The sequence below is a fragment of the Hippocampus guttulatus genome, chromosome 7 (genome assembly GCF_054856545.1).
Source record: "Hippocampus guttulatus isolate MCC_2025c chromosome 7, RoL_Hgut_1.0, whole genome shotgun sequence".
NCBI lineage: Eukaryota > Metazoa > Chordata > Actinopteri > Syngnathiformes > Syngnathidae > Hippocampus > Hippocampus guttulatus.
The window spans coordinates 6,625,404-6,652,414 of record NC_141267.1 but is presented as its reverse complement, the minus strand read 5'-3'; the positions used below and the strand labels follow the sequence as shown (position 1 = coordinate 6,652,414).

General features: G+C 40.9%; 1 protein-coding gene across 3 annotated transcripts in view; it reads left to right on the top strand.

Moving 5' to 3' along the window:
- Positions 1-27,011, top strand: part of pde4ba (phosphodiesterase 4B, cAMP-specific a) — a 138,193-nt gene that overhangs the window by 85,878 nt on the left and 25,304 nt on the right. For all 3 annotated transcript variants that reach the window (XM_086116162.1, XM_086116163.1, XM_086116164.1), the window contains 2 exons: positions 633-703; positions 2,526-2,578. In XM_086116162.1, coding sequence (XP_085972288.1) covers positions 633-703; positions 2,526-2,578 — 124 coding nt within the window. The remainder of the gene's footprint in view (positions 1-632; positions 704-2,525; positions 2,579-27,011) is intronic.

The window sequence follows — 27,011 nt, the reverse complement described above, 5'->3', positions numbered from 1 at the left end:
AGAAATATGTTACTGTATAATTTCAAAGGTTGAACACGTTCAATTGCAGGAAACTGGTGGGTGTCCTGTGATTTTTTTTGGAATTCTGAACAATTTTTTCCACAGGAAATAATTTCAATTCATTGAAGCCATTCCAGCGTCAAACATATTTCACATTTGTTAGCTGTACAGTCTGAATACAGAATAAAACTAAGTCAACTGTGGTTTTGCAAAATAACGGCGGTATATTCATTCACATTTCGAACCAATTTAGAGTCTGAAAATAACCTAAGAAGCAAGTTTTAGAAATGTATGAGAAGATGCAAACAGCACACTGGAAGTCCTGAATTTCAACATTAAACCTCAGAACTGTGAAGCATACATCATAATCGCTCTCCACTGTGCTGTCTTTTGATCGTTATTGTTATAACAGATGTGGGCAAGCATCAGATTTTGCCTAGAAAATACCACATTTCACACACTGTAGTTACACTTTCAGTTATTTTACTATTTCACTATATACCGTACTGTAGCAGTCAACGGACAACATATACCGAGTTCCATTCAAGAATGAACTAAACAGTGAATAAACCAAAAGCTGGCACAAAATAAATGCATGATGACTCATGAAAATCTTTATCTTATGTGTCCAGGTCCTGGCAAGCCTTCGAAGTGTGAGGAATAACTTCACTGTTCTGACCAATGTCCAGTGTGCCTCCAGCAAGTAAGTTATTCATTCTCTGGCTTACATCACTGACTTTAGTTCAAGTTGCATTTGGGCTTTAAGGCGTTACTCACACGTTTGAAGACATGATGAATGTTAAGTGTAATCAATTACGTTTATTTTAATTTAATATCATTCCATTTATTCTAAAAAGAAAAAAAACCCAAAAAACACAATATCATTTTAAGTAAACTTAATTTTTTTCTTTAATACACAAAAACGTGTCACTGCAGTACGCCATCATTTAAAGCTGGGGTAGGGAACCCCGGGTCCTCGAGAGCCATATACGGCCTGTTTTAGATCTCTCCCAACTCCAACACACCAAATTCAAATGATCAGGAGCATTTCAGGCTTCTACAGAGCTTTTCTGATGACCTAATTGTTTGAATCAATTGTGTTGGTCAAGGGAGGTATCTAAAACAAACCGGATATGCCGCTCGAGGAACCGGAGTTCCCTACCCTTGATTTAAAGAGTCTGTAGATTTGTAACCACAAGTTACCACAAGATGGTAGTCACGAGCTTTACAAAACAAGGTTTATGTTAGCGTCTGTTTTAGTGACGTTAACAGCTTTCTATTTCACTTGGAGGGTCACTAGAATTTATGAAGTGATTTTGGTTATTTAGAAAACCTTTGGGAAATGTCTCTATGATTTTTAAATTCAACTCATATGACCTATTATGTGTTCATTAATATATTGGTCCAACCAATATGCTTTTACTTGAACATGCAAACCCCACACAGGAAGGCCGAAGTCAGGATTTAAACTCTTGATCTCTGCACTGTGAGGTGCATTTGCTAACCAGTCGCTCACCGTGCCAGCATAGAAATATATGTATGCATATATGAATGAGTACCGGTAATTGTTTTACCTCACATTTTGGAGTGCTGCAGAAAGCAAACATTTGTTTTCACACCTTGATGATGTCAGTCCTTCTGATGAATACCACACTTATTGTAAAGGAGATGTTATCCAAAGTGACAGTAGCAATCGTCAATATATCACTACACGGTGGGGCAAAAAGACTAAAAATATGTATGTAGGGCAGCAAAGCATTTTTTAAAGGATGCCCGCCACCGTGTATACAGAGAGAGAGAGAGAGAGAGAGAGAGAGAGAGAGAGAGAGAGAGAGAGAGAGAGAGAGAGAGACTTTTTGTCATATCTGTTTGGGGTTTTTTTTCAATCTTTTTTCATAATTTTTTTCTGGGGTTTTTTTCAGTTTTTTTTTCAGGGATTTTCTACTATCTTGCCCCTCCCCTCCACACGCGCGTGCACACACAGACACACACACATTTTGGGAAAAAAATATATTGAATATTCATCTGTGTTTTTTGAATGATTTTGTGGGGGTTCTTAAAAAAATATTTTTAAAAAAATACTCCCCTCAGTTTTTTTTTTTTTAATTATTCCAGGGACCAGTCAGTTAGGGCCGCAGGCCATGGGCTGCCAGTTGGTCATCCCTGATGTAGACCTTTAATCTTCGGCTATTTCGACAAATAAATTATACAGTCGATATCTTTTTCAAACATTCTTCATTAAACATTTACAATGTTTTAGGTTGAACCCTTTTAGAGCCAGCGGTTACTTTGGTGGACACCTTATCTGATTATTAGGTTACAGGTTATCATTATTTGGGCATGAAAGGGTTAATGTCTAAAATGGTGGGAGAATCCAATGAAGTTTTTCAACCTGGCATGAGTTTTGTATCACCGGTATGAATCATTAAAGCACTTCTAAACTGTATTGCTATTTACTAAATTTCATCCATAAACAGTTATCCAAAACGTCCACCATCATTCTTGACTGTCTTTCCTTCTTCCAGGAGATCTCCTGCAGCCGCAAATCAGCCTGCAGTCACCAAAGTGTGCCTCCCAGGTAAGAAGAAGCTCAGATGGAAATCTGGATTGTAACAGCATGAACTCATCTTTATTTAGCTGGTGTATTACTGATGTAGCCCAGACGTGCCTTTAGTTATTGTTGATCGCTTTCGCCCCCCCCCCCCCCCCCGCCCCACATTATCGCATACGTGACAACTTTCGCCTTGAATACCATTTGCATTGTACCCCTACACTTTTTTGTTATTGTCGTCATTAAGCACACCAAAACTACGTCAGACACTCTGATCTGATAAAACTGTCGACTAAGCCATAACAGAAACCTCCCTCTTTTCAGCATGTGATTTTTACACCGTGCTTGTATTTACATGCGTCAATGAAACCTCTCAACATGTGCGAACATGAAAAAATTTACTGAGAATCTATCAGCTTGGAGTTGTTAGTATGAAGACATAATTGGGTCCATAATGGAAATAAAGGGTCGTTTGTCAGTCAAGTCACACTTGACATTATTCTAAATAACTTTCACATACAAAGTCTCTAGAGCATGACATCTGCTTGAAGGTTTTGACCTTTGAAACACTCCTACATCCTTTTTCAGAGAATGTTTCTGCCTGTAATGTTAAGGTAATGTAGGTGTGCTTGACAGCATGTGTATGAGTAGTTCGTATTCCACAGAATGATGCGATGATGGTTTTTATCTGTGCAATTGTGGTTTGACAAGATGGGACTTGAATGAGAACTTATTATGTCATAGTGTGTTTGCGTGTGTGTGTGTGTGTGTGTGTGCGCGCGCGTGTGTGTGTGGTGTGCGCGCGCGCGTGTGTGTGGTGTGGGGAGGTGTTCCTGTGGCTCTGCTTGACGTCAGTGTGCCTTTCTGTGGCTTCTGTTGACTTCCTGTCAAAGCAGATGGACCAAGTTTTCACTTCCTCCATCAGAACCGCAGCTCATCAGGTGCTGTGTGTGTTTGCGTATGTGTGTGTGTGTGTGTGTGTGTGTGTGTGTGTGTGTGTGTGTGTGTGTGTGTGTGTGTGTGTGTGTGTGTGTGTGTGTGTGTGTGTGTGTGTGTGTGTGTGTGTGCGCGCATGTGTCTACATTCACGCTTGTGGGTTCAGGCCTTCTGACAAACAAGGCTGTTTCTTAAAAATGTGTTAACCTGATCTTATATGCTGCCGCTAAGGAGTGCGGGCATGTGTGTGTGTGTGTGTGTCTGTGTGTGTGTGTATTTATATATAATGATAGATTACCAAAATTAAAGGGCTGATATACATATAATTGGGTGTAATTTGAAAGAAAGAAGTTAGTTTCTAACGCGTCATAAATTTCAGATATTTATTTTTAGCCAGTGAATGCGATTTAGATCCGAAGTGATGTGAGGATACTGTCAGAGACACACATTGTGGATGACAAAAAGTTCAACTCAGTAAGAACTTGACATCATAAAACCTTTAATTAACTGGGTTTTTTTAAATAAATAGTCATAATTAATAGCCACATGTCAAATAAATAAATACATTGTACCATTGTACCAACAAAATCAACTCTTTTAAAAGACATGATGATGTGGATATAATTTAGTTTACAGAATATCATATTCATCCAATTCCATGAATGTCTAGTCTTGGAAATCTGGCCTTATAACTATTTGTGTTGGATCGGCCTTTTAAGGTCAAACAATACGATGTACTGTAAATAAAAACCATAAACTACATTTGTTACACAAGCCAGGTTTACACGTAGACTTTTTTTTGTCTTTCTGATTGAAATAATTGGAAATGAACCTCTCCGGTCACCTGCAATGTGACCTATTCTTATCTGCCATTTACATGCTCCACCGTGTTCCAGTCATGTAAACATCACGTGATTTATAAAAATGGAGTTTATCTATTCAGCACATTCATCGGGGATAGTTTTAAGCAGTAGGCGGGGAACACCCTGAACTGGTTGGCAGCCAATCGCAGGGCACGCAGAGATGAACAACCATCCGCGCTCACACTCACACCTTGGTACAATTTGGGGTGCTCAATCAACCTTCCATGCATGTTTTTGGAAAGTGGGAGGAAACCGGAGTACCCGGAGAAAACCCACGCAGGCACGGGGAGAACATGCAAACTCCACACAGGAAGGCCGGAGCTGGAATCGAACCCACGACCTCTGCACCGTGAGGTCGACGTGCTAACCACTAACACCGGGCCGCCATTGCAACCATCGTGAATGACAAAAAATAAAAGTGGTGTAGTTTGAGAAGGCCATCACAGAAAAGAAGCATAGAAGTGGTCATATTTGGAAATGCAGGAGTCAGTTCTTGTCATAAACAACTGTTGTGAATTTTGCTGTTCAGTTCCTTCCTGATTTGGCCCTCAGTGAAAATGAGTTTTACACACCTTGTACTCAACAAAATAAAAGGCCGAAAAGATGCAAATTTATTCTGACAGCTGACATGCGTACAAATACAGAAACCTTGCTGTCTTAATCTTTTTCAGCTCTTTTCCGAAAGTCTTCTTTTTTCTGAACACCCATATCTTTGTCGGTCTGCCAAAGGAGAAGGAGGCGGTGGGCAGGAAGTGTGAGGCAGGAAGAGAAGATCAGATTGTTCCTGTTTTGTTGTCATTAACTGTTGGGACTTGTCGGAAGCCAGGAAGAACTGTGTCTCGATTAGTTTTGCGTGTGCGTGTGCGTGTGTGTGTGTGTGTGTGTGTGTGTGTGTGTGTGTGTGTGTGTGTGTGTGTGTGTGCGCGCGCGCGCATGGACGTCTATAGAGGTGATTGTGTCTATGAATGTGTGCGTCAGCCCTAAGTAGAAAAATAGGATGCAGTGAGACAAACGTTCATTGTCTGCCCACACAATGCACACATTAACACAATGTTATCGTACGTAAGTGCACAGGTGAATCTCATTCTAACTCTCTTGGGACGTGTGCTTTAATTCTTGCTCTTATGCAAGCAGAAAGATGAGACCATAAACTGCCAACATTACAAACAAATGAAAACTGCTGCATAGGAATTCAAGTATGAGAGGAATACAAAAAGGGGTTCTTCTAATTCAACATTTTTCCCCCAAAACTGACAGCACAACCTCTTTAATTATGCAGTTTATGTGGTCACACGGCCTTGTTAAAACAAAACAAAACAAACACAAATAATGCAGTGAGTGGCAAAGTCTATGTTGTGTGTCCAAACTGACTCACCCTTTGACTCACTTTGCAGGACAACGGCAACGCAGCTTCTTTATTTGTCTTGAAACATTGCTCGCATTGCTCAAAGTCAGGAATTGTTCACCTTTGTGACCGCCTTATTTGCGTCACAGGCAGTTATTTTGTTTGTCATCACTTCTTGTCACTGCATTCTATTCGCGTCACTTCAATGTGTGAATACAGCTTCAGGTCTTGTTGCATGACATCTTTCAATATCCTGTGTGCAAAAAAAAAAAAATGCTCTTATGGATTGTTGTATTGTAATTTGTATACTTGGGAGTTGGAAACAAGCCTGTTCCCGCTACATTACTTCTCCCCGACCGATCTATTAACGTTCATTCGACATGGGATGGCCACCAGTCTCAAGGTATAGTCCTACCACGGTTTTCGAAACCACTAAAACTTTTCAGCAGCTCCATGAACTGTTTTTTTGTCAGTGAAGACAATGGAATAGAAGTCTCCCCCCGCCCCCTTCCTGTTGGTGGTACGAGCGGTCGACAAGCCTGACAACTTTTCCTCCTTGTTGGAAAAAGTCGTCTCTTTGGAGAATTTTTCTGATACCTCGGTAGAGGAAGAAAATGCAGAAAATGCTTACGGAGAGCCCGCTCGAGGAAGCAATACGTCCGATATGATATTGTATCTAAAGAGCGCCTCTCATCACTCTTCAACAAATGCACAGGAACGTTAACATTTTCAAATAACTTTTTGCAACAATCAGAGTTAGCGTGTCTGCAATTGGTGAATTTACTATTTTTGGCTCGATCACGAGACATTTAGCTAGCTAGAATGGCTAACATCAGTTTGTTTCTGCGCTGACGTTAGATCACAAAGTGGAGAAGAGCAGAGAAGTAGTTTGAAAAATTAGTACCATAGATATATAGATAGATGGAACCGATAACAATTTGGCCAGATAACAGATAAAGGTGCAGATTTAGGAATTTTTCTTTTTTATTGTAAAATTTTTCTTGAATTTGTAAGATTGCTTGTTTTGTGGGCAAGTTCGGCAATGGTGTAACAAACAGTTCACTCGCCTGACTTTCGTGCAGGAAGTGTGAGTCTAGTTGCCACTCTGTAATGATGTAAACGTGAGTGTGAATGGTTGTCTGCCTCTATAATTGCCCTGTAATTCGCTGGCGACCAGTCCAGGGCATAGGCTGCTTTTTGTCCAAAGTCAGTTGAGAGGCTCAAGCTCAAACAAATGTGTGAGACCCACATGTCCAAGTCTCGCCTGAAATAATGATGTATGTCGCTGCAGTTCCATAACAAGGTCAGGACACATTGCACCATCTCCTCAACCTTTATGAGTGTGTTGAGTGAGAACCTCTCATAGCTTTGATCTGACTTCCTGATGAAATCATCCGTTGACGTTGAATGCTGTCATACAGGATACAGTATACAGTGTATGATAAGAAAGGTCTCTTCAACTGCCCTGACCTTATTAACACAGTGAGTGTGTTCATACTCTATGTGCAAACCTCTCTCTCTCTCTCTCTCTCTCTCTCATATACACATATATGTATGGATGGAGTTTGCATGTTCTCCCTGTGCCTCTGTGGGTTTTCTCCGGGTATTCCAATTACCTCCCACATTCCAAAAACATGCATGGCAGGCAATTGGAACACTGTAAATTGCATGTGTGTGTGTGTGTGTGCATGTGTGTGTGTGTGTGTGTTCACTATATGCACACATTGTTCGGGTTAGCGCAGGGTTGTGCCAGAAATGCTGGGAAACTGACAAAGCCAGGCAGGAGTGCAAGGTGAACTGAACGAAACGAATTGCCAAAAACAATAACAAGCATACTTGTGTAAGACCAAAATACAAGATCAACAAAAGGCCTTTGCCTGGACGAACCACAATCTGGAATGTACAAAAAAGGCCGGCGTCCACAAAAACAACAAATTATTCTCACTCATGGAGGTCGCACTTCATACATTGTGACATCACAATTTGGCAAAACGCATAACTACTGGCTAACAGACATTTTCAATAATTGGCAGATAACAAAAGATTGACTTGGCTGTTTAACACTACATTTATAACAAGCAGTAACTTGCACCTACAGTATTGTTTGTTGACCGAACTCCTGAGGTACACTGTGGTCTGTTATGAGGTCACACACAATGACTGTTTGAGCTTCAAGTTTTTGTCCAGTGTCTAATGCATATTATTTTATTTTTCCTGAAAACGTTGGCCAAATGTTCAATTGAATGACCTTTATAGTGTTGGCATTTGGAGGTTCTACTGTCATCATCATATGAAATATTGCCAAAGTCACCACGGTAAAGTTATGTAACATTTTGACCTGAGTGTGCATTAATCTTTTCCCACCTGTGTAAACACTTAAAGCCCTCGTCAATACATCATGTGCTCAGCCTTGCTGAAAGTAGAATGTGTTCTGAACAGTCGCAGATAAGATGAGGTTACCTTCATACCGTCCTGTAACCTACTGTATGCGTGCAGAGCTTCTCAAAGCTGCTAACGGCATCCTGAGTTTATCAACTCGACGAGGTCTTTATGATGGCTTATTTTCACACAGTTATTTTGAAGTGCAGATCAGCATCATGACGCATTTGTCCAGCTCAAGCGTTGGATTAGGATAAGCACAACAATCGTTTCTCATTTACTCGTTTTAACTGCACATTTTGCAGGTGGACATTGGTCTTTTTCATTTCACAATGTTTTGCCAAACCGAGCTTATACGTACACGCACCCGTAGGACATTTTCCCTTGATAAGTCACTGAACCGCCCTCTACATGGCCAAATCTAACCATATATGGTCACTGTAATCGCAGTACATGAAAATGAATGAGCCATGCTGGCCAACTCTTGAGGGTGAATCATGACAACAATGCTTATCAACGTGGAAGGAAATATTGTTTGGTGGCCTAAGTTGGCATCGTACCCCCCTCCCCCCAAAAAAACAATTATAAATAAATAAAGACCACACACACACACACACACACACACACACATATCTATAAATAAATAAATAAATAGATGAATGAATGAACACAATTGTGATGGTGCGACCTCTCAAGCCTTGCTGCTCCTCTTGTGATGGCATGAGGCGCAGGTGTGCGCTCACACAAAGGGACACGATTCCGGAATGCAAATGGTGCTGCACTGCAAAAAGTAGCCCCTGCAATTTATGTAATTTGTGTACATTGGTTGCACACGGTTAAAATTTAAGGTATGTTTTTTTTCAGCAATCAGCGCGCTCTGATTCATCCGAGATGCGGGTATGAACCCCAAGCGCGACCCACTTGGGGTTTGAAGACACGCTGCAGGTGAACTCATGCGCAGCAACGCCATCAGCGACATTTGTAGGCTGCACTGAAAATAAAAATCATTGGATTTAATTAATTCGCACATGTACGTTGGTTGCACATAACTAAAAATTGTGTTTAACTAACATATAAATTATTTAAATGTTTTCATGGAAAAAGTTAACCACTTTCTAATCATGTGCAACCGATGTATGTATCCAAATTAAGTAAATTCAATGATTATAAATGTACTTTTTTTATTGGAGCTGCAAGGCTCAAAGGCCAACCCCGTATGAGTGCGCATGCTCACTTTATGAAGGGCACTTTAAAAAGCATGAGCAGCTTCTTTGTAATAATACAGACAAAAACAAAATTGTACACAAAGTGCAAAATATATAAATACAATTTGGACGTTCAATAATAAGTGTAAGTGGATGTGTGAGAGAAGCATGAGCTTTAATTCACCACTTCGACGATTGCATTGCTTGATTTCCTTTCTTCCTTCCCCAAAATGCGTGTACGGATGGGTTAAAGCTTCCGTGCACACTTTTTCTCATCTTTTTTTTTTTTTAATTTAGAGGGTCATGTACTTCATGCAGGAAGTTGCATATGCATTTTACAAGCGCAGTTTTGTGCGTACGCAGCATTGGTAAGTCCGGCCGCTGTAACCGTGTGCACTTTTTCCAGTCAACGTTTTATTTTTTTTTCGACAAGTTACACACTTTGTGCAGGAATTTGCGTATCCATCTTTTAGACCCCGTTTTGTGTATACGCAGCATCGATAAGAGAGGCATGGTCACCATCAAAGTTCATTTGCTGTGTTCACCTGTTCAACTGAAACTTAGAAAGATAAACTAGAGAGTTTGATTAAAACAAACTCAAAAGATGCTAGTGTGAAAGCACCCGACTTGTCAGACTGGAATGACAAGTCTGGAATTTGCCAAAATGCGAAAAAAAGAAGAGATTTTCAAGTGTTGCTGTTGGGCCACGTTTGGGCCTTGTCGAGGCCTGCCCTGTTCATATGTCTGGAGAAAAAAAAATCAAATAAAATGATGATCTACTTGGTGACCGAGATGTATGCTACATTTTAGAGTTGCGCACCATTTTTACCTCTCAAACACTTGACCTTGAGCTAAATGCCATAGACCAGCATGGAATGGGCAGGAATGTGTATACGTGTCGAGCGGCAGGCCATCTATTTCCTGACAAACTTCTTTTAAGTTTCCTTCGTAGTTACTTAAAACAGTAGTTAATTGTACTGGAGTGTTTACTTTATATTCCAATACAATTACAATTACTAACTCAATTCCTCAGCAAAATTTTGCATTCACTTCGTGTGCTTTTCCTCCACTGTCTCTGTGCAAAACATTATTATTGATGTATTATTATTATTTTGGGCAGCTTTACAAAAGTTGCTGTCAAGGATTTTCTAAAATCAATTTCACTCTACAGTCAGAGTCAGAATCGAGCCCTGCACCTCTGCACTGTGTGGCTGGCGTGCTAACCAGTCGACCACCATGCCACCCAATACCATTCTTACTTTAGCAACAAACAGTTACCTTTATCTTCCACTGCAACATTAAACAAGTCCAGACCTCTGCACTATGATCTGGCAGTTTACAATCATTATTTAATCAATACGGTGATCCCTTGCTACTTGGCGGTTCACTTATCGGGGTTTCAGTGCATCTCGGATTTTTCCAAAGTACTGTATTCAGAAAAAAAATGCTGAGTGACTCGGAGGTTTCGTACGTGTGTGTGTGTGTGTGTATGTGTGTGTGTGCGTGTGTGTTTGTGCGTGCATGCGCGCGTGTCCGGTCATTGCCTCCCCTCGAAATTGTGAAGGCGTTGGCCAAAATAATATTCCAGGTATTTGCATGGCAACACATCGAAGCTGATTGGATAAAAAAAAAAAAAAAAAAAGAATTAACCCATAAACAACTGGAAGCCGTGTGTCTTGCAAATAAATTATACCCATATCACAGAAGTTGTAAAGGTCTGTGCTTCTGATATTAGGGCCAGCAGGGAAGACCTAAAACACTCATATCAATACCACCTGATCATAACATATTTAAAAATTAGAGAGCTGTTTTCATTTTGGGGGCGGGGGGGGGGGGGGTGAACTTGTCTTGAATAGCAGCGACAGTGGTCGTTGGCAAATGCCAGAGAAATTCAATGTTGAGAGTTTTGGCTGCTCTGTTGACATTTATGGTACCATTGGGCAGCCGTGCTATCTTGTCAAGTCCAGAGGAATTGTGAAGAAGCGCATGGACCATGGCCCTGTGTTCAATCACACAAGTCATCAAACTCTCCTATGTCTCTCACCAGACTTTTGGCTATTCCTTGCGGGTAACACAGACATGCTACGATGAAAAGTATTGTGTATACAACACAGGTTGCTTTGAGAAATGCACGTCTCGCTGTGTATCCACAGCCTCAAGTGTGTGTGTGCGTACGTGCGTCCGTGTGTGTGTGTGTGTGCGTGCTTGCATGCACACGCTTACCAAAGCCTTGTTTGCCCAAATGGTCCCTTGCATCACCAGGTGAAGTTGTGAGGCTACTTGTGTTTGTACTGTAAATAAGTAAGAGGCTCCCATTTGTGTGTTTGTGTGTGTGTGCGTGCATGCACACTTGTGACAGATGTTGGTAGCTGTGTGTTTGTTCTCAGTGAGGATGTGAGGAATATCGCGCCCCTTCTTTAAACCGCCTGCTCTCTGGCTCCAGACAGATCTAAGAAGTTGTTGATATGTTCTGATTCTTAGCAGCAAAGTGACATCATCACTACTCCTTACCGGAGCTTCTTGATCTTATGGGCTGCAGTATGCGCTTGTGTGTAAAATGCGTAGCAGTTTACCGAGTCACAACTAAGTCCACATCACCCATCTGTCAGCTAAGAAATGTTGTGATTTGTTTTGGAGACCAAGATGGGAAAATGTTAAAGGGTCCGTACAACTTGTCAATGACGGAAAGATGTATTCCATTGTAATCTGTCACGGTACTGTATCGATACGCCAGCTGAGGATGCTGTTCCTGCCTAATATCTAAGCACTTACCTATTAAGGAAGAGTTTTGACTTTTTAATGATGATGATATCCAGTGTTCCCTCGAAACGGCGCATGTGCGCAATTGCTCACCGCTCTCACCCTCTCAGCGCACAGCAAATGTATACTACAGTGCATTAAAAAAACAAATTCAGCGCTGTGGAAGATGTGAATCACCGCCATAAAATCTGAAACATTGGGGCAATCATACATTTTCACAGGTTGAAGTGGGTATGAGTCGAGTTGTGCATATGAATGTTGGTGACAAGCGGTCATTGCTTTTGGACATTTTTGGACAGCTTTTTTTATGATGCCTCAGCAGTAAGCCTGGGCGAAAGCGAGCCGGCTCGCGGGCACATACACTGGGTCTTGCAACCTTTTTTGGAACTTTTTTTTTTTTTATGCTTCATTTTCATTTCATTTTTATTACTTTTAATATTGCTTTGGGGGGTTCTTTTTTTTAATATGAGGTATTTGTCAAATGCAAAAAAAATAAAATTAAGATCACAAAATATTGTGTAATAAAGTAAATGCTACTTACATATGTAACGACGGTTCTATGAGTCCTGAATGGCCACAACAGGCAGTGCCGAACAGCACGTAATGTCCCTTTGCGCATGCGCAGTTCGAGAATGCACACCAACAACGTCATCAGTGACCTCTGGGTGACCCAGGGCAGATATAAGAGCCCATGTCACCATGGAGTCAGCCCTTCAGAATCTTTTCGCGTGAACAGGTGCATTCCGGATGCTCTGGCGGTCATTCGGGACTCATAAAACCGTAGGTACATACATCTCTGTCGTTCTATTTCATCCCTCTTGAACACTGAAGGCAGTTCCTAACAACACAGAATGTATAATACCAGCAACTTTATGAGGAATCCTAGACACAAATTTCACTGAGAAACCTCCAAAGAATTGCCAGGCGTCAACCAGGAGGCACAATTGCCCTTCAAGGGTACGCCTCTCAGGGTGGCTCAAGACGTGGCAGCACTCCTGGTAGAATGGCAATGGTCCTAGTAAGGCTCAAAAACTGAAGCCTGGTTTCACAAGCCCGAACCATTCTCTCCAGTGCCCGGACTGCAGCTAAACTTAAAAGCTCTCCTGGTGCCACTACTATTCAGTAGACGATGCTAGCCTATAGCTGGCAAACCCCATTGCCTGAGGAATGCTGTAGGCTGCATATAGATTTGCAACACAGGCACGCGCAAACACCGACAGACCAGCAGCACCTCTGGCAGCGGTCATCCTGGCCATCCGAGGTCACAGTCAACACAGCAGGGGGGAACCTCCATAGTGAAGTGAACCGTAGGAGACAAACGCGCTGAGCTGAAGGCAAGGGACATGGACATCAGAGACAAGGATGCACACCACCAGTGGCTCACGGCCTACAAGAGCAGAAAGTTGCACAGCACCAAAGGAAAACATAGATACAATACAATACAATACATGCTGATTTATATAGCGCTTTCACAACAGCGGCAGATGTAACAAAGCTAGATAAGTCGAGGGAAGGGGGCACAGATACCACTTGCACGGGATACGCAATTTGGTCTAGAATAAGGCAATAATGAGGCCGAGCTGGAATGGGGAGGTTGCACAATACCTCCTTCATGTCTGTAAACTCAATGTGGGAAGCCACAATACCGCAAACCGGGACAGAGGACGCAAACATGGCCAGCTAAGGCAACACTGCAAACTTCAAAGCAACTCTACTGGGGAAACACGGCAGCAACAGTGCCAATTCAAAGAGAGACAGAGCAGGCCTAACAGCACAAGGGACGCAGAGTCGTAAGCTAAGAGAGGATGTACCAACACAACTATCACGAGCACAGAGCACTTGACCGCAAGCCCAAAGGTGTAACTTCACAATATGACCAAAATGGAAGAGGGTGTGCGGTTGCAATCGTCACCAGCAAACAAGGCGAGCAGTGACCTCCAAAGGAAAGCCACCGGAGAAAGCCCACCTCAAGTCTGGACAGAGTAGACCACACGACCACGCGTGGCCGCAGACAAAAAGAAATACACAGCGTTGGTAACTCCGAAATGGGCGCCCACAGAGAAACCGAAAACCGTCGAGCCACGGGAGTGCGACAAAAGAAACAGATCAGCACGGTCACAAGGATCCCAGTGATGCAGAGGTAGATAGACAATTCCTTTGATCCGCAGCAACGACCGGAGCACAGTATAATGAAGACCACATGCAAGAAGGAAGATGGTATGACTCCCTGGTGACACGAGCTCTTTCTCCCACCCTGCGTCACCCAAGGGTCACTGATGATGTTTTTGGTGAACTTTCTCAAACTGCGCATGTGGTTTGCTACAGACTCTATGACAAAATGGAACTACAATTTCAATCAACTTTTTCTGTATGGATACACAGCAATACCGAAATAAATACATTTAACCATGATATGAACCCTGATAGCTCAGTATGATATTAATTGGCAACGGTGAAAACAAAGGAAGAACATTTTTGCTATAAATATAGTTCACTTTATTTTTTCAATGTCAAATGTAATTGCAATGATTGTTCTTTTTTTTTTCAGTATTTCAGTATTTTCGTTTTATTTCGTTTTAGATGTTTGGTTTGTTTTCGTTAACCAGAAAAACCTTGTGCGGGGCTGGTGTATCCTCGGATGAAACAGTCTTTCACCGCCGAACAACAAGCACTATAAAATGGGTACACCCGAGGGCACAGTCTGGTCCTCTGGCTGATACCAGCACTGGCAGACCCAGAGGTTTTGGTGCTCCCTAATGTTGCCAATGGTGTCCCTTTGTAGTGTCTTCCTCACGTGCCCAGTAACGGCCCCATTTCCAAAAGAAAGGCAGTTCTTCACACCTTCACCTGGCTGTTGGCCCTTACACTCTGTCCCATAGGGGGACAGTCTTGGGGGTGATCCCAGGAGGTCCCAAAAAAGGACACCATGGGTCTGCCAGTGTTCGTCTGTCCGAGAGTGTCTTGACAAGGCTCTATTTATATCTCATTTGTTACTGTTACAAATGAAAAATTTACCCTGCATGAGAGAAATTGAAGGTAAGCCGCTCATTTCCTTGTTCTCTTGTAAGTGAGCCTCTGGAGAGGCTTATTATTGCGATATTTTCAGAGGCTGTGTCGTATTTTGTCTATTTTGCTTGCGTTCCAGCTCCAGCTGGAGTCGGGGGTGTTTCCCTCCAGCAGGTTCACCTGTTCCGCGTTGCCTAATCAAGCCTAGTCATGTATTTAAGGACTGCCAAGTTGTCAAGCCTTTGTCGGATTATTGACCTTGCTCGCTGTTGTGTTTCTAATGTTGTATTCGAGACCTCTCGATACCCTCCATAGTTGCTCTCGTTATTCATCAATTCTTTGTAAATATTAGTATGTTTTCTTATTGCTCTTGAGCGTTGGCTTTGCGTTATTGGACTTTTGACATTTCGTCGTGTATTCTCTGTTTCCTTGTGCCTTGCCTTCTGCAAGCACTTTTTGTTTATTCATTGTTTTTCCTGGCTCCTTGTAGCCAGTCGTCGGTGCATTTTTCTGTAAATAAAGATTTTTGTTGTCGAATTTGGTCTGAGCCTGCATTTCTGGAATCCAAAAACATTATTCGGTTCTGTTCTGAACCTAACAGGTTGAAGTGGGCATAAGTAGAGCTGTCCACATAATTTTTTTGGTGACGATTGAGCACAGTTTTCAGACATTATACGCAATTGGATTTGAATGTCTTATAGTTTAATATATATATATATATTTCCCTTTGCTGATGTAACACAAAGGATGGGGGATCGTGGCGGTGGTGGAGGGGTGCACCGGTATCGATTTTGCCAAGGAAAATGGGGCATTCTGGGTGCAGTTATTGCTTCAAAATGTATGATGACATTGAAAATGAATGCCAATTCATTTTCCCAATCAATATGTATTTTTCACTGAAAAATACATATTGACAGCAGCGCCCCTTGATAAAAGAATTCATGATAGATACCTTACACAACAGAGGTGATCTAGCCAAGAGTCAAATTAAATAGAGCAGGAATCCAATCAAAGCGATCCATTTAATGAGAAATCCAGTCCTCTCATCTGCCAGGCGTTTTGGACCAACTAGAGTAGCTTGGAAAAAAAGGTGTCTTGGCCACTTCTGTAAAGCACTTTTGTTAGAGCTGCAGTTGTTGTGAAAGTGCTATATAGATGAAGACGGGTTGAGATTTTGAAACCAGAATTATTGCCAACATGATAAAAGGGCATCAAAGATTAGGGAAAAAAAATGATGTGGTGTCGTACCTTGAACATGTTCTTATTAAGATTTTCCATTCACTTCCTCCATAAGAATACACATCATTACTGTGTTTGTTCAGTATGTTTCAACGTTGCCGCCAGCGTAGTGATCATTTCAGCCTTACCCCAAACGTGTGTAACTTCCCTTTCATTGCACCATCATCTTCTTCCCTTGAGGCAGCAGCAACTGGGGCATGCTCACTAGAAACTTACGCATTTGCGCGATCCCACGTAAGCTACAAACTTTGGCAGTAATAGAGAGTATACTTTGTAGAGTCATACTTTTTTGTGGGTCTCTAATTGTAGCACAAACTACTTTGAGTGCAGTTATGGGTAAATGGGTCTGGGGGATGAGACATTTTACTGCAGTTTAATTCGCGGAACATTGATTTTAAAGACAACATTTAGGAAGGTGCCAGTATATATATATATATGTGTGTGTGTGTGTGTGTGTGTGTGTGTGTACATTTATATGTGGGGATGGGAGGGGTGTATACTTTCCATATTGTCTGTTGCTGTTAAGCCCTCTGGATTCCATTTCTTGGGTATTCTAAATGCCGTTTGAACAAAATTTGATTTGATTTCAATTCTTTTTAATCATCACTTCGTTTTCTGAAAAAAAACGAAGTGATAATGTCTGCTGATTGTTCATGTCCTTGTCCAGCCTTTTGTCTCCTCTCAGCCCCCCTTCCCTCCAGCACTCAAATGTCATTTTGTTGCCCTGAGAGTTGAAAAGCACACGTAGTGACGAACACTCAGTGTGCGTCGATGTTATTGGATAATAAGTGGAATGATATTTCCTAAAGTGGGCGGCACGGTGGACAAGTGGTTAGTGCGTCGACCTCACAGCGCAGAGGTGCAGGGTTCGATTCCGGCTCTGTCCTTCCTGTGTGGAGTTTGCATATTCTCCCCAGGCCTGTGTGGGTTTTCTCCGGGTACTCCGGTTACCTCCCATATTCCAAAAACGTGCATGGCAGGCTGATTGAACTCTCAAACTTGTCACTCAGTGTGAGTGTGAGTGTGAGTGTGAGCGCAAATGTTTGTTCGTCTCTGTGTGCCCTGCAATTGGCTGGCAGCCGGTTCAGGGTGTCTCCCACCTGCTGCCCAAAGACCGCCGGGATAGGCTCCAGCACCACCCGCAGTCCTTGTAAGCATAAAGCGGATCGGAAAATGAATGAATGAATGTTTCCCAAAGTGGCAATCTCTTGTAATCTTTGTGAAAGTGCTCTATAAATACAGTTGAGTTGAGTTGAGAGATCTCTTTCTGTCCCAAGTATTTTGAGTTCATGGTTTAACGGGAGGTAATTCCAGTGTCGAAATGTGACCAGCAGCAACAGGCCTGGTCCACTCTCCGCAAGCAGATCTGCAATGTCATAAACAAGTCACGGTGCCAAATATCAACCCTCATCAAAGCTCTCTATACACCCTGCCACCCAGTGGATACTAGTCAAGGGAAATCCAACGCAAATATTGGGGAGAGGACCTCATTTGTGCATGCAAAAGAATAAGAAAAATAAATAAAACACTATTCTTAAATATTTTGCTTGAAATAAAGTCAGGCAGCATTGTGGCACCAAGACACACAACAATGGTCATTACCTCTCTGTTCATGAAAGAAATTCATGATAAAGAAAGAAAAATAATAACAATCAATATAAATTTAATTGACACAAAGATGATACTACCCTGAACTATAAGCATGCAAATTTTTTTCATTCTTTTCTCGAGGTACCATCATTTTTGTCTATGCCTATTTCACGTGTTTGTCTCTGGTTTCAAATAATTTAGTTGAACTATAATCTTAAAACAATGTCTGATTTTCCTTGGTTAAGTTATCATTTCTTATCTAATGTTACTATTGTTTTAATATATTTTTTCTATAATTTTTATTATAATACATTTTTTTCGTTTAATAACAGAGGGCCACCAACAATTTTGCCCATGTGTGTATGTGTTGGAACATCTTTGTCCTTTGGGTCCCCTGACACTTACGAAGCACAAAGGACTGTGCACATGTTGCCACACAAAGCCACCTGCTGAGCATCCGATCAAGCCAACATTTAGCAATGCAAAACAAAAACCAGAAGAGCACATGTTGTTTGTTGAAGCAACATCACATCTCACATGATGCTGGCATACGTGATGACTTGTTCAAATGTTAAAAACGTTTTTGGCTCGTTCCAACTCCGACACCCCTCCACCGTATAACTTGAACATTTTTCATCCTGCTGAGACATTTGCGTTCAAGAAATTGCAAATCACGTTTGATTTGTCACTTATTTTGTTATCAGAATCAGAATCGTCTTTATTGGCCAAGTATGTGGAACACACAAGGAATTTGTCTCCGGTATAACACGCTGCATTCATATCATCGTAAACAAGGACATGACAAATAGGTATGGAGGGACATTTCGTAATGTAAGTGAACCGTAGTGCGGTGGTACCACCCAGTGACAACTGTGAGACAATGTGCAAAGTATCAAGCAGAGCTAAAGTGATCAGTGGTAGAATACAATTCTATAACAGACTATCAGCGCTTATCATGTTCTACCTCATGATTTTTTTTACTATACCGTACTGTAACTACTTATTTGGCATATTTAAAGAAACAAAGTTGAACCAAGGACGGCACAGTGGTCAACACGTTGGCCTCACAGTGCAGGTCCAGGGTTCAAAACCAGCTCTGGCCTTCCTATGTGGATTTTGCATGTTCTTCCCGTGCCTGTTTGGCTTTTGTCTGACTATGCCTTTTTTCCTCCCACATACCTAAATCAGGTTAATGGAGTACTCAAAATTCTCCCCAGGTGTGATTGTGAGCGCGAATGGTTGTTCGTCTGTGTGCCCTGCGATTGGCGGGCAGCCAGGTCAGGGTGCAATGTATGGGAACTTCTTCAGAAAACAAAAAACAAAACATTGACTATCTGGTGGTACTTTTCTACAGATTGTATCAGAATGAGATCAGCACTACCACAGCACGGGAAGGAGCTGGCGCAGGCGCTGAAATGTTGATTGTGAAAATGCTTCTTATTTTCATGATATTGCCAGTCAGAATCAAGACCCGAGAGGTAGAATATGGAAACTAAGGTTCATATAGCATAAATAAATCCTAAATAAATGAAAGTAATTTCTCCCAAGATCATAAACAGAACCGTAAAAAGGGTCGAGCTTATTGGTGCTTTGGTCTTGAATAATTCATCCCCGGGGCCAATTTAGTGCCGGGGCTCGTACACCCATCATAGATCGCCCATCATAAAACAAAGAAGAAATTATCCAGCATCATTAAGCGCTTACAGTCAGCTTTGACGTTTTTCCATTTTTAACACAAATGAGGAATTTCAAATGGAGTTCCCCTCGATATGCCTGTCGGGTAATTGTTATGGCTCACAGGACTTCTCTGAAATATCTGAAATTCATCATGTTTAACATTTAACGTTTCATTTGTGTACTCGCTTCTTGTCGATGTCCTATTAATTCTCTGTTGACAATTCCAACTCGATTCTCAGTCAACGCACAACAAATATACAAAGCGGCGAGGGAGAAATCCATGTCAGGTTTTATTTGCGTCCCTCCCGGAAAGTGAGCGAGAGCAGCCTCTAAGCTGGAAGCCTGTATTCTGCAAGTATTTGAATCATGCCATTGACGTCAGCGCAGTCATAAAATAGATGGCTGTCCTTCCCTTCAAGTATTCCCTCTCCAGCAGGCCTGTTCAGCTCAGCGCAAATGGATTGAAACACGCTCTGCCACACAGACAGGCAAACCTCGGGCTGCCCCCCCCCCTTCAAAAGAGATTACCATTATACTTTCCAACTTACTGGGAAGTACAAAAATGAATCAGGAATAATAATACGATCAAAATCAATGTGGAATAACCTTGTCTTCATTTCGAAATAATGTGCTTTGTTTTTAGCAAGGGGGGGACACTCTACATTTTTGAGGCAATGGGTGCCACATGCCCGTTGAAATTTGATCTGTGTTTTATAAGGATTTTTAATCTAAATCAGGAAGGTTCACTGGCAAAATCAATCATATTTTGCACTGCCAAAATTCTTTCTTGGTTCAATTTGATTATGCGGCGCTCTTATGTGGTGGACAAGATGCACGCAGAGCCACATGGGTTCTGACTTGAACTCCTCTTTGGCTACGCTTACCCATGTAAAGGAGTCATGTTGTTTGAGGTTACTTGAGGTTTGCCTCAGCTGCTCTTCATATGTTTCTGGAAACTCTGATCCTTTGCACGCAAGCCCCTTCATGACTGAATGGCTGCGCCTTGCCTCACCACACTTAGCTGGCTCTGTCCCCACCTGGACCAAACAGGCTTGAATTAAGGCCTGCACACACATAGTCACATCCTGTAAATGATGAGTTTCTTCAATTACAGCTGGAAATCGACAAAATATCTCATTTCAAAAAGCAAAACAAGAATGCTCATTAAATAAATTGCACCTGTCAAGTATTATTATTGGTTATCAAAGACTGTAAGGCCAGGAAGCAGCTGAAATCTTCCTGTTGTCAATGAGTGTTACAGATCTGACAGCAACAGTACCCTGTGATGAGTTTGTCACCGAGAATGTTTCTGGTAACTTGTCGTGCAATTTTTATTTGAGCTATATTTACATTGAAAGTATTTCCAGTCGTGTTGCTATATTTCAGATTAACCCATTCACTCCCAAAGACATATTTATATGTCTTTTCACACTCCACACGTTCAACCCCAGATACTTTTTCTTTTTTCAATTTTTCCAAGACTTAGGGTAAGAAAAAAATGGGGTCTAGAATTGGCTGGTACTGAATTAAGAGGAATAGAGAAGAAACAACCGGTAAGGTTTTTGTGGTTTGTGTGTTGACGAGTCAGTGAGTACTCAAGTCAACTTTATTTATAGCACATGTTTAAAAAAAATAAATAAATCACCTGCGCCTAAGCGTTTTGAATAAGAAACATATTACATAATCAATCTGACATGAACTCATTTAGCATGGAGGAGGTCCAGAATTTGAGTCCCTCTTGTTGCATAGTCCGGTGTGTTGTGTGAAGTTGTTTGTAGATGAGAGAGAGGAACATGAGTCCCCGCTAACCGGCATAAGGCTGTTGAAATGCCGAAATTAGAATCTCGTACTTAAAGTGTGCATGGCGTCACTTGTCTGCAAGCAAAAGTGTGAATGTAAACAAACAACAAATATTGCTGTCACGATAGTTCTTTGTAAATTGCACTGATGATGAAACTGTCCATCGGTAGTCACAAGATGTTTGTCCAGATGAAGATGGTGATAAATTGCCTGAAGTTGTCGTTTCATAAGTATTCTGTTACCTGCGCCACTGGCGTGTATGGGACATGAAGATCATAATACTCTTTCATCACTTAAAACAACACACGGTAAATCAACATTTCTAAATTACATGTTCGATCGCTGATGTGATGTTTCCACCAGCAAATTATTTTATGTCTTTAAGCTTAGTCAATAAAGTGAGGCAATCCTTTTTGCAAAAGGTCCACATGAGAAACTGGAACGCTTGCCGATGGCCAACATGCGCACCTCAAATTTGTCTAGATTATTGTATAATGATTTTATTTAAAAAAAAAAAAAAAGTATATTGTCTTGGTTCAATAAATTGCTTCATATGTACATATGGTATGTAGTCCCAATTACAGAATACAAAATTCTACATAATTAAAACACCAGGTTTACATGAAACAATTTATAACAGAATTTTTTTTACACCAAATGCCAATTCATTTTAGCCATTCCTATTCAGGACTCCCAAATATATGTATAAATCAGCATAAAATATAATAATAGTGACAGTGATGTTTAATGATGCTGTGATGACTTATAACACACCCGATACTGTATGTACAGTATATGAAACTGTCGATTTGTATATATCGTTTAGGACAGGGGTGTCAAACTCATTTTTGTCGCGGGCCACATTTTAGTTCCCGTTTTCCTTGGAGGGCCGTTATGAGTGAAACTATATAAAGAAGTCAAGAATAACGTTTTATTCACCTATTGTTTAAGTAATGAGAGGTTTGGTTTCATGAATATGCGGACAGTATCACTCTTATTTATTACAAATGAGAATTGGACATTTTGGTCGAGATTTTAGCAAGCATCATGAAAGTTGCCATCTTTGATTTGCTTTCGCGGGTCATATAAAATGATGTGGCGGGCCAGATCTGGTCCCTGGGCCTCGAGTTTGACACCGTGGTGTAGGAAATAAAAATGTTGCCAACAGTGGCATCACTGTTGACATTTTTGCTTGACTCTTCTTTTTTTTTGGATGGGGAATCGCTGTTAAGTCGGCATCAAGGTGAACGCAAGTTGTAACTCTTGCCATACTAGCGTCCACACGCAAGCACTCAAAACAAAAAACGTAATTTTCAAAATAAAAGCACCACATATATTATGTTTCACTTGGACTTCATGGTCATTGTGAGGGCCAGTCAGAGACTGTGGACAGGCCAGATGTGGCCCCTGGGCCATAAGTCCTGCTTTCATTACTGATCTCCAGCAAAGTTGGAGTGCCAGTGGGGTAGCCTAAAGTATGTGCATTGTTTATTTATTTTTTTATTTTTGGTAGGCAGCACAACTCAATACTCAAGGTTTTCCTAAGGATGTTATTTAACTTTTTCAGAAACACCTTGCACCTACACATACAGTATATACAGTATATATAGATATATATACAGTATATATAGATATATATACTGTATATATATATATATATATATATATATATTTATTTATTTTTATTTTTATTTTTATTTTTTTCAATTTGACACAGCATATTATTATTTAAAAAAAGGGCAGCACAAGTGATGGCAAAAATTGGCTTACTGAGATTCCACATTATAACAACACATGGAGCAAATAACAGCATGACAATACTGTTACTTTCGGTATTTCCATTTGGTCATTTTTTTGTCTCTCCTAGTAATGTAATCCAGGTCAGGTAACATACAGTACATCCATGGTGTCTTATGAAAATGATCAAAGTGCTGTGTTTAAATTAGCTAGGTAAAAATTAAAAAAAAAAAACAACAACAACAACAACCAATAATTTTGGAAAGAGGATTCAAAGCAGATGTAGAGTGGCATGCTCAAGGACTAGATGGCGTTCAACTGACTGGTGCTTCAAGCAAAATCTCTGCTAGGTCACACAAAGAGCCTCACTGACGTCTGCCACCTTATCAAAATGAGCCAAACTGTCAAAGACAACAGCATAGTTTTTTGATAGCGGCAGATGCAAGACTGATACCATTGCCTTTGGGCCTTGGAGAAACCCCGCTGAGGTTAGTCTGTCCCCTAACTTTGTTCTTTCTCCTCGCATATGCGTACATTCCCAAGTGTATCTGTGTGTGAATAACACACAGTCTGGGAAACGTGTGCGTATGGGTACGCATTGTGGGAATATCTACAGTTTTTGGTTAGTGTGCTGGGCGTCACGAATGGAACTGACTGTTTGCAAATGTACCGGAACAGTGATATTTCTTTACCTTTGCAAAGATAATAATGTTCAGTTTCGATTTTCGCTCGGGACAAGACAGGATTTTTTTTTTTTTGTACTGAGGGCATAACTCACAAAGCAGAGAACAGAAGTCTATTTTATCATGTAACTTTGGGAAGTTGTCTATGGAGGTAATTGTATGCAAAGAAGTGTACATGTGGTGGTACTTATCGAACAATAAATCCATTATTGTAGTGGAGTGCGGTGAAATATTTTATCCATCTGCTCCACAGTCAGAATATCTGGTTTCCTCACACGGATAAAATTGCTGGTACCTCTCTGTTCATGAAAGAAGAAACCACACTGGTAATAAATAATCAAAATCAAATGAAAATTAACCGTTCAAAATCAGACATCGCTTTTGAATTGTGGGTACTGCAGGATTATTAAAAAAACAAAAAAAGGACTGGGAAAAAATAATGGTACCCTGAACTAATAATTGTGAAAAATTTTGTCACGCAGTATGTTTCGGCAATTACAGTAATCAAGCAATATTTGTAACTTTCAGTGAGATTTATGCATCTGTCAAACAGGCATTTTGGCTTACTCTAAATGAGCAAACTGTTCCGGTTGTCTGAGGATTGAAGGCTGCTTTCTCCAGACAGCATGTTCAATCGGATTTAGATTAGGGCTCATTGACTTCAGAAAGTCCAATTTTTTTTATAGCTCTTAGCCATTCTTGGGTGCTTTTTAGCGGTGTTTTTGATCAATTACCTTGTTGCAAGACTCATGACCTGCGATTGAGGCAAGATTTCTGACACTGAGCATTTCTCTCTACCTTGATAGTCTTGAGATTTCATTGGACTCTGCACAGATTTGAGACGAGACGTAGACAATGTTTTTGCATCTGCGAGCATAGAACAGATGCGTCTTGCCAGAATGGTCCAATTTTGTCTCGTCTGTACATGCGACATTCCCCCAGAAGCATTGTGGCTTGTCAAAATGCAGTTGGGCAATTGAATTGAAAAATTATTTATTTTCAAAACTGGTGTCCTTCCTCCTTGATAGTCTCAGATGAAGTCCATTTTGGTTCAAACGACAACAGATGATCTGATCTGACACTGATGAACACTGACCTTGGAGTAACCCTTTAATTTCTTCTGATGTTCTTTTGGGCTCGTTTGTTATTCGTATTATCTTCAATTTGTCATTAAATATCGTGCAGCCACCCACAGAGAGGTTGGCTACAGTCCCCTGAGTCTTAACTTTCTGAATACAGTAATCCCTCGTTTATCGCGGGGGTTACGTTCCAAAAAGAACCAGTGATAAGTGAAATCGGTGAAGTAGTGAACTTTATTTTTTACAGTTATTAAACAATACTTAACTATCTATACAATGAAATCAAAGACAAAAACCTGTTTTCAGGCCCAATTACAAAAAAAAAAAAACCCAAACATTTTAAACAAATAACTGTAATCGTTTTTGGAAATACTGGACTGTCGACATGCGGCGCCGCCGACACGTTCTGATTTAAAGGGTTAAAAGCATTTAAAAAACGGCACTAAAAAAATCCGTGAAACAGTGACGCCGCAGAAAGTGAACCGCGTGAGAGCGAGGGATCACTGTAATATGTACAACTACAATCATTTTCTGAGACAATTCTATCTTTTGCTTCTTCTGGTCCATGTTTAAGCGTGGTATGCACCACGATGTCACCAAAAAGCACCGTACGTACTTGTCACCCTTGAAATAGGCCGACTGATGAATTAGAATTTAAAGACTCAACTCAACTCAACTCTAATGTATTTATCGAGCACTTTCAACAGCCATCGCTGCACAAAAAGTGCTGTACATGGAGCAACTAACATATACAACAGTAAAGCAAAGCAACAAATCAGTAACAAAGATGGAAGAGAGCACCAAACAGTATAACGAAGATCATAATTCGGGTCATGCTGAGTCAAATGCCAAAGAATACAAGTGAGTTTTGAGGCGGGTTTTAAAGATGGGCAGATAGGATGCTTGCTGAATGTTCAGCGGGAGGTCATTCCAGAGAGAGGGACCAGCAACGGAAAAGGCTCGATCTAAGACACTTGTGATTCTAGTTAGTGGATACACCTTGGTTGAGCATGTCCCGATGATCAAATTATTTTCGAAGGGATACCGTCGTTTTTACCCTGTTTCATGAATTTTATTGCTTAATTTGCATCATGTTTATTTCTACTTTGACCAGATTCTAATTCTTTCTGGGACCACGATGGGGTTTCCTTTCATTAACAGAGTGGTATCATCAACTTAACATATCCCAGAAACATACAGTACGTTAGTTGAACACTCTTGATTTGTCTTTGTTCTGAATATGATTGTTTGTGTCATGTACATGATGTGCCCTGCGAATGTCTGGTGACCCGTCGAGGATGGGGCTCAGCTTTGATAGGCTCCAGTTACCGGTGTCCCTTATAAACATTTCGTTTCGTTTGTTTATTGAACATAAAACATATACAGTAATAATTTAACAGAAAGTAAGGTAAGTAAAATAGTAAAAAGGAAAGAGAATCAGTCATCATTCAACACAATTATTATGTTCAAGGGAGTAGGAAGACATCAACAATCCAATAGGAAAATGATATTCTATCAGCTATATTGTGTTTTATTGGCCTCATAATTGCAATTCCACCGTTTTTTAGCATAATCCCAACAGGAATGTGTACGTGTGCCATGAGAAGGAGAGGGAACACTCCGTCCCTGCAGAGCAGGGAGAAGAGCATGATGATAAGTAGGAGGTTATAACAAGTGAAAGGTTTGATAGTTCAACGTGACTTTATCACACACTCGGAAAGAGGGTTCATGGTATTTCAAGGTTCATGCAGCGAATGTGCGCCCTGTGACACCGACAGAAGGGAAAGGGATTCTAACCTACACGGTCATCTGCACAAATCTCTCAGCAATACCGCCATAAATGTTCGTAAAAACATTTTTGGGAATCCTCATTTTACGACGGTCCTGACATGTGACATTTTGAGTTTACAGATGACGTAAGAATACAGTTTTACACAGTACAGGAAAGTCTGCTGAGTTGGTGCTGTATTTAGTTTTTCATTGGGTTGGATTTATGCCTGTTCATTGTTTTTCATACAAATATTTGCTGTGATTATGAATATAAGACTATGTTAGCGTAGTTTAATGAGTCGACTTGAATTAGGTCACGACCTAAATGTGCGGCTAAATGTGGGTTCTGGTGTGACACTTGTGATCCAATACTATCGATTATACGCTGGAA